The 15,678-nt window shown below is 43.8% G+C and overlaps 1 protein-coding gene across 1 annotated transcript in view; it reads right to left on the reverse strand.

Moving 5' to 3' along the window:
- Positions 1 to 3,880, reverse strand: part of col4a1 (collagen, type IV, alpha 1) — a gene marked incomplete at both ends in the record, with an annotated part of 79,103 nt that extends 75,223 nt beyond the window's left edge. Inside the window, 2 exons of the mRNA XM_084314414.1 lie at positions 2,682 to 2,810; positions 3,872 to 3,880. Of these exons, the coding sequence (XP_084170540.1) occupies positions 2,682 to 2,810; positions 3,872 to 3,880 (138 nt within the window). The remainder of the gene's footprint in view (positions 1 to 2,681; positions 2,811 to 3,871) is intronic.
- Positions 3,881 to 15,678: the final 11,798 nt, after the last annotated feature.

A 15,678-nucleotide genomic window follows, 5' to 3' on the forward strand; every position in this document is an offset into this window, starting at 1 on the left:
ACTCACAACACGTCTGCTTCTACCTTCTTTTTCTTCATTAATTAAAGGCAGAATCTGTCATGCCATCAAACAGCGACCTCTAGAGACCAAAGAGCCCCGAGCGTGGCACTGCACTTTATTTACGTTTTTTGGTATGGGTTGGAATTGAGTTGGGATAGGGGAGCGGCCACACCTCAGACCAAGAGAGGTCTATATATATAGCTATATATAATATAATATAATATAATATCATATTATAGCAATATAGTAACTTATTGTATTATAAACTTCAACAGGTCCATAACATCCTTTCTACAGCTGCTGTCTTGTTGCTCAGAGACAGACAGCATCACAGCAATAATGGCTATAATATACTGTAATATATATATATATACTATATATACTATATATATATATATACTCCAATATATACTCCAATTCAGCCATTGGGTGGGACGGTCACGTGACCCAAATCAGCCAATGGGAGCGAGGGTCCTGAGAGTGTCGGTGTTGTGGTCCTGCAGCTGGATACTATTGCTCGGCTGCGCAATGCATTGGTTTGTGACGTCGCCCGATTTTTTTTATTTTAAATATAAGAGGGTATTGGAACGAGGCATTAAATTAACAACATTTTAAAAAAAAAATTAAATAATAATCGTAAAAAAAAAATAATAATAATTATTATTTTTTTAATCTTTGAATTGCGGGACATTGTTTTGTTGTAGCGGGACGCGGGACAAACGTCCCAATATCGCAGCTCAGACATTTCAAGCGACGTAACTTTCGGAATGAATGCTTTTGTTCCTGGAAATAGCGTTAGAACGACTCGCAAATATTTAGCTGTTTAGCAATAACAGCAGTCAGCTAGTTCGCTTGTTTGATTATGTCACGTATGTGATCGATTTGAGTATTCGTTTATGGGGGCGACAGTGTGGCTCGGGAGGTAGTGCAGTCGTCTGGTAATCCAGAGGTTCCCGGTTCGATTCCTGCCCCCCCCGGGCAGTGTGTCGAAGTGTCCTTGAGCGAGACACTTTTAACCCCTAACTGCTCCTGATGAGCAGGTTGGCACCTCGCATGGTCGCCTCCGTTCATGTTCTACTACATCTCACTGTCCTGTCGGAGCACATGGATGCTGCCGGTCTATAAATACTCTGCAATGTCCCGCTATAGGGAGGTGTAGTGGTTACGTCATTGGTGTTTCCCATGCGGTCCACCCTCCTTGAAATGGCAATGTATTTCCAATGGACCCATTCCTAAATAGTCTCGTTTAAAACAAATAAAGCATGAACATTGGCATGGTGTACCTTTCTGTGTGTATTCATCCACAATCTACTGTATAGCTCAACATGAAACAATTCGCAATTAACACTTTGATCGCCATGGTTAAATTCATAATTTACCATCCCTAGCCAGCTCTATTTGTCTATGGAGAAGTTCCCCTTCTTTGCAGGGCTATAACTTTTTAAATTCTATTGCTAAATTGACATTATTATGGCCCATTCAATGTCCTATATCCATTGTTCAGGGTGTAGCAACGATATACTTTTTCATTCACATATTCATACTAAAATATGGTCTAAAGTATAAGTATGTTTTTATCGTTTTCTGCAGCTTTCTCCAGAACTTGATTTATAGCCCCAAATGCATTATATTGATGATCAAATACAGTTTGGTAGCGATCGGTGCCAGATGAAAAATTTCAACTGGAGGTACTTCTAGAAGTTACTACGTATCATCTGATATTGACCGGATGGGCGAGGGGGCGTTTATAATTCCGTGGGCAACGTTATACCATTCATCTAGTGTGGGTCATATGATCATCAGATCAGTTAGTATAGAAGACGTTAGAAAATAACGTTGAAACTCACCGTATCTTCCTCGCGCCGTTGGACGATCAGCTTGGAGTAGACAGTTTTCGATTATGGGATGTTGATCCTGATGAACCATTTCCAGGTTGTATAATACTATATACGTCCAAATAACGTTGTTTATTGAGTTAGGGCGAGCGATTGATTATCCAGTGTGTTGAGATAGAGTCCTGCTAATGATCGCGAGTGCCCGGACGAAATATAGATGAGCACTTCCTGTTTGACGAGTCACTTCCTGTTGGCGATCTGCCGATCGGCCACCAGATGGCGCTCTTGAACCGCTAGAGAGTTGAGTGGAGCTCAGCTGTACATCTCAGGTCCCCGGAGGAGAAATATGATTTCGAGCACAGATTTTTGAAATATTGATATCAAAGACGAGTTACGGCATCTTCGGCAGAATGAGCATGGCGAGGAATGACGTCTAAACACATCATCTGCGATTAAAGTGTTAATCAGAAAAGTTGCAAAATAACAACGTTTACGTTTTCGTTCACTGAGGAACTACAATCACTTTGGCTCTTCTGACTGACGTCACCACAGCGTAGACTCCTGGCTGTAGTAGTAGACAGCACTGAACAACAGGCGTTCTACTGGTAAGTGTATTTATTTTTTAACGACAAATTAAAAACCCTCATAACTAACTTTATTTCAACTGAAAATGCTTAAACAATAATGTTAGTGATAGAAGAATGGAACTCATTTTGTGAAAAAATGGAAAGCTTGCCAATGTTCACGAGGCAGAATTATCACAATAGCCGATAATACATTTTCCCTATGATAAATCCCTATACGGGTGGACCACGTGGGAAACTAAAGTGACGTCAGAGACTACACCTCCCTATCGCTGCCCTGGTCTTGAAGCAGCACAGAGCACACAGAAGGAGGCCTGGAGCCTGGGGCCTGGGGCCTGGGGCCTGGAGCCTGGAGCCTGGAGCCTGGAGCCTGGAGCCTGGAGCCTGGAGCCTGGTCACACAGAGCACACAGAAGGAGGCCTGGAGCCTGGAGCTTGGTGGTCACACTGTTTTCATCACGGCCCCAACTAGATCTGATAAGAGCAGCAGACAACCAGGCCCTTTCATCCGGCCTGGAAAATCACTTTTGGTCCGAGGAGCTTGAGAGCGTGATATTAAATATCTTATTATAGAAGCTGAGGCCATCTAACGTCGCAGCAAACATTCCCCGGAGCCAACAGAGACACACACACACACACACACACACACACACACACACACACACACACACACACACACACACACACACACACACACACACACACACACACACACACACACACACACACACACACACACACACACACACACACACACACACACACACACACACACACAGTCACACACACTTGCACACACACAAAAAACATACAGATAGCACACAAATATGCATGCATACATAAACGCACATGCACACACGCATGCATGCACACACAGACACACTCACACTTGCACACACACAAAAAACATACATAGATAACACACAAATATGCATGCATACATAAACGCACACACACACACGCATACACACACACACACACACACACACACACACACACACACACACACACACACACACACACACACACACACACACACACACACACAAACATGCATGCACACACACATTGTACAAAAAGGAACTCAATATTGCAAGGGAGGGGTGGGAGAAAATACATGGCCCGTGTGAAGAGAGTAAAGGGAAAAAATATTAAATTATACATTTTTCACACGCTATTGCCTGGTGAAACATTCTCATCTGTTTTCTCGGGGTCTCTCTGTTTCCTTTCTGTTTTTTTTTTCTCTCTCAAGGTTTTATGACAACTAACAGCACTGAGGTTTAGAGAGAGAGCGAGGGGAGTAGAGGATGATTGAGGTTAGCCAACTGTACTTAATAGTACTGTGATGTGGCATGGGAAACACCAGACTCCAGGGCCTACACCACCACAGCAGAGGGAACGCGATACTGCTGCCGGCCTCTTCTAAGGAGCGTTCAGGGGGCAGTTCACTCACAGGTTTCATACACGCTTGCAGATCCTTTTTGGGGGGTTTTGTTTTGGAACTGTTTTAGTCTAGTCTAGTGGTCTTTGAGACGTTGATGTGTCTGTGCCAGTGATGCCAGTAACGCGTTACTAAGTAACGCGTTATTGTAATCTGATTACTTTCCCCCGAAAATAGTAATCTAACGCGTTAATCTTTAAAAGCCAGTAATCTGATTGCAGTTACTTGTCCAAGTGGCTGTGCGTTACTATTTCGTTACTATCTCATCATAAATTCATAATGCAGGCGGAATGCAGTATTTTATTTCGTTTTCGACAGTCAAAAATACATTTTGAGCTGTTTTTCTTATTTGGGAGTGACGTGGTGTGGCAGTGAAAGGGTTAAATACAAGAATGTGTCCCGCGGCGTGACTGGACGCTCTGTCTGTGAGTGACTCTGCTTTAGTCCAATCACATTCCCCATCCACAGTCTGCGAATCAGAGGCAGAGTAGGGCGGGTCTTCACAGCACGTCATGTGACATATGCGCCAATCGTGTGACAGCAGGGCTCCGTCGTCGGAGAATTCCACCCCAAAACGCTTGGCAAAATTAAAAGTGAAACCGCAAGATGACTTTTGCGGTTTCTGTTCAGAATTCCACCCCAATAGGGAAACAAAATACTGTCTACCGCTAAAAACAGCACATCCAATTGCATTGAAAGCATCTGGAATCACAACACTAGCCGACGCTTCGACTAGGTACAGGAGGGTTGATGGTGGCAGAGCAAAAGCTCTTATTTGCCAGATTTACAGTTAATTCACATGTTAAAGAGAGACTGATTGTATGTTTATAGAGAGACATTTATAAAAACAATTTAATAGTTACAGTTGATATAATTGAATAGTTCAGCCTGCATTTGTTAGATGTGATACACTGGTTTTGTAAAACCACTGGCTGGCTGCTCTAATGCTGTGAGCATCATAGACTGTTGCTTTACCATACTTGATGGTACAGAAGCTGAAGCACTAGTTTAACAATTTACGTTATGTGCAGAGAAACAAGTTAAAAACAATTTATGCACTTTCAATAAAGCGTTTAAAAAAAACTGTTGGGGGAACGACGACGACTTCGTAACCTAGTTACTTTCAAAGTAACTAAGTTACTCTGATAATCAAGTAATCAGTAAAGTAACTTAGATTACTTTTTAAAGGAGTAATCAGTAATCAGTAATCAGATTACTTTTACAAGTAATCTGTGGCATCACTGGTCTGTGCACACTCACCAGGTGCCAAAACTACAAAGCGTTGTCACTGGCAGTGTTCATTTAGTCAACGAAAATGATGACTAAATAGTCGTCAGCGAAGCTTTCCCCCCTGACGAAAACGAGACGAGACGTCACGTTAATGGAGATCATGTGACACTAACGTGACGAAGTTATTCATGCAATGTCGTTGACTAAAAACGACGACACAAAATGTAGTTTGCAAAATAAAATCTTGCTAGATGTTTATTCGACATCAACTTCAATTTTACTTGCTACTTGCTAGCTAACAGGAACTCGTTTGCTAGCAAGTAGTAACAAAGTAACAAACACAATTGTCCGTGCGGAACCCTTATCCCCAACACATCGTTCCGTGGGTGTGTGTCGCTCTAGTTGTATGATCTTAGGGGCACCACTGTTATGCTGGGGGTGTTGTTTCCCCCCGGGAGATATGGGAGGACGGCCCGAATGTTACGTTGTTGTTGTGAAGCTAGCGTATTAGCAGGTAGCTGTGTTGTGTATGAGAAGGGAATTATCAACCTGTAAAACCCCATATTGAGCTGGAAATAAAGCACCATACAGAAAAGGAAACTCTCCCCTTGTTTCCCTACATTACTGCATGACGGATCGCTGCATTATGTTGATCCACCACTGTTAAAGTAATGTGATGTGTACGATTGCATGTAACTGTCTAACTGTTTCCACAAGAGGGCGCTATAGGCGGAGCTGCTAATGATGCCGCCAGGTAAGAGGTATAAAAGGAGATGTTGACTCCCCCTCTGTCTCTTCCTCCTTCGCTCTCACAAGAGAAGGACTCTCATGTACAGTTGGGTGCAATGTGATAATAAACCACGCCGTTTAATGGCTAAGTGAGAAGACCTTGTCATCATTAACATATTATTTTCGCCCCATAGCTAACTCTGTCAACAACCACCATAGAACACATTAAATAGCTTACATATGTCTAACCAGCTAGCACTAACGTTAGCTTTTTTTGTTTCAAAAAAGCTCACGCCAACTTATGAGGCTGTAACTGAGTGGCGAGACTAAACAAAAAAGACTAAATCGAAACTAAACAAAAAAGACTCAAACAAAAATGGTCAGACCTGTAGTTGACTAAAACTTGACTAAACGAAACATTTATAAATGTGACTAAATATGATGAAAACGAAAAAGAGCATTTGAGACATGACTAAGACTAAAACAAACATTTGAAATAGCTGACGAAATGAATACTGGTCACTGGAACGTTCAAAGTGTTGCCATTGACAACGCACCCACAGCGTCTGGGTATGAATATGTCTGCACTGCTTACCAAGTTGCAAACTTCACAAACATCTCCTGTGAGTGATTTCCTAACAGTGAAGTGATGATTTCATTGCACATTTTAAAGGAACACATGCCAGCATTATGGGAAATACGGCCTTCTACAGAGTAAGACAAAAAGAGAGATACCAACTTCCTCTGTGCGTTCAGTAGAAAGCTATCCAAGATAGCACTAGTCAAGATGAGAAGCACATTCAGCCACAGACTCATACCCCCCCCGACACACCACTAACCGCCTCTGCCAGTCCTTCGTACCAGTGGCCATCAGGCTCCACAACAGTGGGCAGGGACCGCTGCCAGCAGCCGGAGGACTAACGGCAGCAGAACTCGAGAACTACTAGGAATGTCTGATCGCTGAGTGTGTCTGACTCCCACCTAAACTACAACGTATAACGTATGACGTATATATCATATATCATATATATCCATCATATTTTACTTCTAATTTTACTATGTTATTTTATTTCATACTTATCTTGTCTTGCACAGTCTCTGGAGCGCAACAGTAAGAAGCATTTTGTATAAAAGTATTCTGTACTTCTATATGACAACTATTAAAGAAACTTGAAACTTGAAACTTGGTAAGGGTACCTTATGTATACTGCACCTGTGTATATACTGTATATACTGTACTTACTCATAGTATATATTTCAATTCCAGTGTTTATTGATAGAGCGTACAGACCCTCACCTGCACCTTTGATCACACTGCCTACTTGCTCATATGCGTATATTCAGAGTTAATTATATTGTTTACACTGCCTATTTTTACGTTCCTACTGTACTATAATTGTATTGCCTGTATTTATGTCATCTACTATTACCCTGCCCATACCTGTACCCCCCCCCTCCCCCATGCTGCTATGATGCCTGAATTTCGCCAAGGGGATCAATAAAGGAATATCTTATCTCATCTCATCTCATCTCATCTCATCTCATCTCATCGTATCGTATCGTATCAGGGGTGTAACAATGCACCGATGCATCGCAATGCATCGATCCTAAGGTCGAATCGTATCGAATCGAATCGTGGTCAAATGAAGAGATTTCATGATGCATTGAATCATTGCCTGAAGAATATTCAAATATTTACATGCCTATATCGTATCGTATCGTATCTGGCTTAGCACAGATGAATGGAAGCGGAACCATTAACATTAATTTGTGCTGAGCTAGACTAGCTTGCAGCCGGATAGCTTTCTACTGACACAGAGAGAGAAGTGGTGAGAAGAAGCAACAACGCTTCATGGGAAATGTATTGACAATACAGATACAATACCGCTCGTGGCCAGCAGGCGCCATAAGTCCACTTTAAAGCTACAATGAGAATTTTTCCATCAAAATATATCATATCATATATCATTGTCAGATTGGTTGTGATGCATTGGTATCATTACAGTAAACAAATGAGATCATTGCCGAAGCAATTAGTAGGCTAATTATCATGATAAGACCACATTTTCCCCATAAACCCTGTCGCTTCCTGTTGCAAGACGGATTTGCCATTTGCCCCCGCTCCCCAGCATGGGATTTGCTTTGATGCAAAGAGGAGAGGGTGAACCATAGATGTACATCACTAGATGACTCACCCGCTGCTGCTGGCCAACGGAGACCGACGTTGCCACATGGCGGCCATCTTGCGTGGGTGGAGCACGCCCACTCATAACATACATGTCTATGGTATGTACTAATGAAATAACCATAGCTTGCTCAATATTCAACCGTTTGGTTTGTTAAAAACGTCAGAGATGTAGTTATCATACTGCATACTTAAAATGGACTTTCATATGACAATAAAAAAAATTCTAAAAAAGATTCTTCCAAGCAAGAATCATAGCCACTTTAATAACGCTTGTAATAAACCAAACCATTTGTAAATCCGTCAAGATTTCAGCGAGTTAAGAGTATTTTTGTTTGTGCAGATCATCACCTTAAAGCAGTAGTCCACTCAAGCAAGATGGCCGCCGGTGAACTACGTGGGAGACTCCGCCTTGAGCCATCTAGTGTTTATTATATATATCTATGGGGTGAACAGCCCACGCTAACTGTGAACTTGGAGTTACTTTTGTAGATGACGTAAGTTTTGTGTGGAAAGGCTTCCTTTGAGCCGTAATGCCTTCATCAGAACTCCTGCGGATCCGACACGATATAAATACACAAACAGAGGATATCAATGGACTCCTTGTCAACTGTCTTTCATTCTTATCTGTCTCAACGTGATTCTGCATTATAATCCTGCCATGGACATTGAATTTTACAATGTAAATGTATATATTGAAGTCGAAATCCTCAGAGTACTGCCTTTTAAAATAGACTTTTAATCCATTTATCTGAAGGCTTTGACTGTCAGCCTCAGACAGTAGACAGGCAGGAAGGCACGCACACACACATGCACATGCACACGCACACGCACACACACACACACACACACACACACACACACACACACACACACACACACACACACACACACACACACACACACACACACACACACACACACACAAAACACAGAGATAGAATGTGATAGGTAATAGTCCATACTCTTTGTATAATGGAGAGGGTGGCTAAGAGTAATTATATTACATATAAAACAACCACGACAAATCCCTGACATTTCAGCACAAAGGTCACTGGCATAGACTATCACCATGTCTGATTGATTGATTGATTGAAAAGTTTATTAACAGATTGCATAATGGGTACAGTACAGTACAGCTCAATACATACAATTGTTAAGGGGATGCAGACCAGAGAAAGACTTTCGTCTTGTTTACATCAGGGTCCCCCATTTTCAATTCATCATAACATATATGACATACATGACATACAGATAGACAGTACTGCTACATCTATACATTTATGACATATCAGATTTGCAAATACAGTACTGTTTGTGATACAAAAGTGTCCAGAAAAGGAGTGTATATACATTTGGCGTAGAAACTGTACATTGGAGGAGGTTGGTTGGGTGGGGTGGGGTTGGGTGGGTTGGGTGAGGGCTGTACATTGGAGGTGGGGGGGGGGGGGGGGGGGGGGTTGGGAAGGGGACACACACACATTTTACACTGTACATTGGAATATTGACAAAGCCTTACTTGGTCATTTACTGTACAACTAGGTTAGGACATTTGTAGGGGCCAGTTTCGAATTGCAGTCTCACGTAGGTGTTTTTTGAGAGTGTTTTTGAAGGTGGGTAGTGATTCACATTCCTTTACAGCTTTAGGCAGGGCGTTCCACATTGATGTGGCATAATTGCGAAACGTGTTTAGTCCCTTGTTTGAGCCGAATCTGGGTTTTACATGATTTGTGGAGCTCCCTCTGGTGTTGTGATCGTGGTATTCACTGACCTTTGGGAAGTATTTTGACATGTACATGGGTACCTTGGTCGCGTAGTGTATCTTGTAGACCAGGCCCATTGCAAGTTGCTGTACTCTGTCGTCTACTCTAAGCCATCCTAGGTTGTCAAAGTGGGCAGGGGTGAGGTGGGTTCTAGGAGTCAGGTCAAGTAGTAGTCTGACTAGCTTGTTTTGAGATGTTTGTAATTTGTTTTTTAGTGCCTTTGAGGTGCTTTGGTACCATGAGGTGCAAGCATAGTCGTAGTACCCTTGAATGAGTGCTCCTGCTAGAGTCTTCAGGGTATTCTTGTTTACCAGAGAGGAGATCCGGTACAAGAATCGCGTTCGTTGGTTGACTTTTTTTATTACATTGGATGCCATTTTGTCACAGGAAAGATTAGCCTCTAGGATGGAACCCAGGTAGGTAATTTCATCTTTCCTTGTGATAATATTGTCACCCACTGTAACCGAGAAGCCGTCGGTCTTGCTGAGTTTGTTATTTGAACCGAAGAGAATGGACTCTGTTTTGCCCATGTGTAATGATAGTTTGTTGTCGGCGAGCCATATGCAGATTTTGCCTAGTTCCGAGCTGAGGGCTTTTTCAACCTGTAACTTGTTCTTGTCAGAGACCAGCAGGGCTGAGTCGTCCGCAAACAGGAACAAGTTGCAGTCACAAGCTGACGACATGTCATTTGCATAAATTAGGAATAGTAGCGGTCCTAGTATGCTTCCTTGTGGAACACCACAGCTCACTGTGAGGGGGGGGGATAGGGTACCGTTTACTTCCACCATCTGTTCCCTCCCCTCCAGGTAGGATTGTATCCAGCTCACTGATAAACTATCAAAACCAATTGCTTTTAGCTTGACAATCAGAATGGTGTGATTGACAGTGTCGAAGGCCTTTTGTAGGTCCAGCATGACCATGCCGCAGTATTTGCCCGCGTCCACCTCTTGTTTGATGTGGTCGTTCAATGTGTCATATGTCTCATGAGGTCACAACCCCTTCCCTCAAACCCCAAGTAAAACACAACCTATAGAGACATATCAGCCCCTCCAGTTCCTTAGAGAACCAGTGCAATGATGTTAATTCAGCCAGAAAAGGCTTATTGTGGAACGTTGTTGTCAGAATCAGTGTCATTGTTTCAGCTTCAGATGTATAATTTGATTTGTTGTAATTGTTTAGTTTAGTGCACCGAATTAATGTGACCAGTGCGATCGGTTGCTATTGGAAATTAACATAAGCTGTGTTAACACAGGTGATCAATAAATTGTTACAGTTGCTGTAGTTGTCACAGCCTGCTAAACAGCTCTGTCTCTACGCATGTACGTCACAGTCTGCTAAACACCTCTGTCTCTACGTCTGTACGTCACAGTGCTAAACACCTCTGTCTCTACGCCTGTACGTCACAGTCTGCTAAACACCTCTGTCTCTACGCCTGTACGTCACAGCCTGCTAAACACCTCTGTCTCTACGCCTGTACGTCACAGCCTGCTAAACAACTGTCTCTACGCCTGTACGTCACAGCCTGCTAAACACCTCTGTCTCTACGCCTGTACGTCACAGCCTGCTAAACAACTGTCTCTACGCCTGTACGTCACAGTCTGCTAAACACCTCTGTCTCTACGCCTGTACGTCACAGCCTGCTAAACACCTCTGTCTCTACGCCTGTACGTCACAGCCTGCTAAACAACTGTCTCTACGCCTGTACATCACAGCCTGCTAAACACCTCTGTCTCTACGCCTGTACGTCACAGCCTGCTAAACACCTCTGTCTCTACGCCTGTACGTCACAGCCTGCTAAACAACTGTCTCTACGCCTGTACGTCACAGCCTGCTAAACAACTCTGTCTCTACGCCTGTATGTCACAGCCTGCTAAACACCTCTGTCTCTACGCCTGTACATCACAGCCTGCTAAACAGCTCTGTCTCTACGCCTGTATGTCACAGCCTGCTAAACACCTCTGTCTCTACGCCTGTACGTCACAGCCTGCTAAACACCTCTGTCTCTACGCCTGTACGTCACACCCTGCAAGATATTCACGGGTGGGAAGCCGGTGGGGTATGAGTCCTGGTCATTGCAAACAGCTACTCCTACTGGTCGGTCTGGGCGCCCGTTCAGCAAGGAGGGGATCAGGGGGAAATACACGTTACGTTCTCCGAGTGAAACTCCTCGCTGGCAGGTGAAAAGAAGCAGCTGGCGACTCCACATGTATCGGAGGAGGCATGTGATAGTCTACACCAGGGGTTCTCAAACTTTTTCATACTGTGACCCCATTTTATTTAGGAATTTTTTTGGGGACCCCACATCGTGTAATTTCAACGTGGAATTAAGGAATATCAAAATAAAAGCACACGTTGTTGAACTTGATCATGCATATTTATTAGAAAATGTAATTACAGCACTATGTTATCAATACACAGTTATAAAACGAGGCATATTTAGCCAGGATATGTTGCCAGAACATAAAAAAGATAATAATAATAATAACGTTTACTTGCCAATGCGCGACCCCACTGTCACCTACCCGCAACCCCAATTTGGGTCGCGACTAGGGATGTCCGATATTATCGGCCTACCGATATTATCGGCCGAAATCGGCATTAAAATGTGATATCGGAAAATATCGGTATCAGTTTTCAATTTTTTTTTTTTTTACATTTCGATAGAAATTATGTACGATATTATCGGCCTACCGATATTATCGGCCGATATCGGCATTAAAATGTGATATCGGTATCGGAAATTAAGAGTTGGACAATATCGGTATATCGGTATCAGTAAAAAAGCCAATATCGAGCATCCCTAGTCGCGACCCATAGTTTGAGAACCACTGGTCTACACCCTTGAAACAGGCACTCCATGTCAAAAAGGTTGCTGACCCCTGGTCTACACCCTCCCCAGACCGACAGTAGGGGCAGCATGTGGTAGTCTACACCCTCCCCAGACTGACAGTAAGGCAGCATGTGGTAGTCTACACCCTCCCCAGACCGACAGTAGGGCAGCATGTGATAGTATACACCCTCTCAGAGAGACAGTAAGGCAGCATGTGGTAGTCTACACCCTCCCCAGACTGACAGTAAGGCAGCATGTGGTAGTCTACACCCTCCCCAGACCGACAGTAGGGCAGCATGTGGTAGTCTACACCCTCCCCAGACCGACAGTAGGGGCAGCATGTGGTAGTCTACACCCTCCCCAGACTGACAGAAAGGCAGCATGTGGTAGTCTACACACCCTCCCCAGACCGACAGTAGGGCAGCATGTGGTAGTCTACACCAGGGGTAGGAAAACCCTAGGCACGCGTGCCTGCATAGGCACGCGGGGGCATTTTCATAGGCACAGAGGGCAGCATTAAAATATATATATATATATATAATTTTTTTTATTTATTTATTTTTAGCTTTTTAAATATTATAGTGAAATATTTTGCACTGTTGTCGCATTTATCTTGTTGAAATCCTCCCACAGGTTCTTTTTTGCTCATGGGACGAGATTGCACTCCGGGCAGCCTAAGTTTTGTGAGCAGAAGCGCATGCACGCGCGTGCACACAGGAATGCGCTGCACTCGACTGATGCGCCAACTCGCAGTACCCACCCGGCTACTTTGCATATTAATAGGGCCGGTCGTCAGGTGTTACATTCCATTCGTAGAGGCAATTAGGCACTGTTTTTAGTCTGTCCTTATGCGAGGGAACATTTTTTTTTTTTTTGCTTTTTAAATATTATAGTGAAATATTTTGCACTGTTGTCGCATTTATCTTGTTGAAATCCTCCCACAGGTTCTTTTTACTACCACATATTTAATTGAGACCCTTTATTTGTTTATTATTTCAATTTAGCTGGAAATACATTGCTACATCATTCAGTAACATTTGCAGAGCCTTATAACAAAAACATTATTACGGTCACCATTGTGACCAGTGGGATTAATCAACTAATTTAATTATTTATTTTTCTATTTGATTGAACATTGCACATGTTAAAAGCCATTTTTTTTACTCAAAATGCGAGTATTACCAAGTCAACTTGTATTCTTAAAACAATGACAATAAACATAGTTTTATTAGGTTGAAATAATGTGGTAGTGTACTTATTTTTCTGTTAACTTATTATGGATTGAAAACTGAAAACCTTAATGCACAGTAACTGAACTCAATATTTTAAAGTTCTGGTAACTTATTATTATTAATTTTTTTACAGTGTAGTCTTGTGATCAATCAAAACTTATTTACACGATGACCACAAGGTGGCGCGATACAACGTAAGGAGGACAGTGACAGAGGCCAAACAGTGCTACATGGATAAAATTGAACTCCAGTTTGAACAGGCTGACTCTAGAGCTATGTGGCAGGGGCTCAAAACGATGACAGACTACAAAGGCGCCTCCCTCAAACTGAACAGTGACATCTCCTTAGCAAATGACCTCAATACCTTCTATGCAAGGTTTGATGCTGGTAATAACAACACCAGCCCACAAGCCACGGCAATGGGGGGGGGGTCTGCTGCTGATGGAGACTCAGTGTTCAGGGTAACAGAGCATGAGGTGAGGCGGACCTTTAAAAAAGTGAATATCAGGAAGGCAGCAGGACCGGACGGCATCCCCGGCCGCGTCCTAAAAGTCTGTGCCGACCAACTGGCCCCGGTATTCACTGACATATTTAACCTGTCCTTAGAACAGGCTGTCATCCCCACCTGCCTGAAGAAGTCCACTATTATCCCTGTACCCAAAAAATCCAAGCCTGCTTGCCTCAACGACTACCGCCCTGTAGCTCTCACCTCCATAGCCATGAAGTGCTTTGAGAAGCTAGTAAAGGGCTACATCTGCTCCTCCCTCCCCATCAACATGGACCCCCTGCAATTTGCATACCGCCCCAACAGGTCCACGGAGGACGCCATAGCCCATGTGCTGCACACAGCAGCATCACACCTGGACAAGAGGAAGGGGAACTATGTGAGAATGCTATTCATCGACTACAGCTCGGCATTCAATACCATAGTCCCCTCCATACTCATAGCCAAGCTCAGGGACCTGGGCTTGAACTATGACCTCTGCCAGTGGGTCTTGGACTTCCTGACGGGCAGACCCCAGGTGGTGAGAGCAGGCAACTGCACCTCCTCATCCATCACCCTCAACATAGGGGCCCCCCAGGGCTGTGTTCTGAGTCCCCTCCTCTACTCCCTGTACACACACGACTGTGTGGCTCAGCGGAGTAGCAATACAATCATCAAATTTGCTGACGACACAGTGGTGGTGGGCCTGATCTCTGCCAACGACGAGAGGGCCTACCTGGAAGAGGTCAAGGTCCTGGCGGGATGGTGCCAGGAAAACAGCCTCTCCCTGAATGTCAGCAAAACAAAGGAGATGATTGTGGACTTCAGGAGGTCGGGGGTCAAGGACTACAGCCCCCTCAGCATCGACGGGGCACCGGTTGAGAGAGTCAACAGCTTTAAGTACCTCAGAGCAGGCCATGTGAGCGGATCGGAGCGTGAGCGGCGCGGGGCGCGGAGCGGGCGGTTTTGACGTGAGCGAGGAGTGGGTTTTAAAATGGGTCGGCGCGACGTCCGGAGCGAGAGTTCTCCTCCGCTCCAATCCACTCCAGGTCGCTCACAGTGGTTTAACACTGTTGATGTAATATACATGCAGTACAATGCCAAAGCAACAGATGGCGATGTACAAACATGAAGGCCATTTTCAACCAATGAGAAGGGTGAACCTGTGATATCCGGTTCAGGCTTTGTCACTGTAGAGACGCCCAGTGTGGGCGTCTCTACTCTCTCTGTTAGAAAAAGTATCGACGCCATTGTTGTTGACGTTAGCTTACATGCTAACGTTAATGGCAGCGACCATAGCATTGTGGCTCGGCTAGCCTATCATCGCTTAATATAGCTAGTGAATGGATAAACAACGTTATTTAAC

The sequence above is a fragment of the Notolepis coatsorum genome, assembly GCF_963971535.1.
Source record: "Notolepis coatsorum genome assembly, chromosome: 5".
Classification (NCBI taxonomy): domain Eukaryota; kingdom Metazoa; phylum Chordata; class Actinopteri; order Aulopiformes; family Paralepididae; genus Notolepis; species Notolepis coatsorum.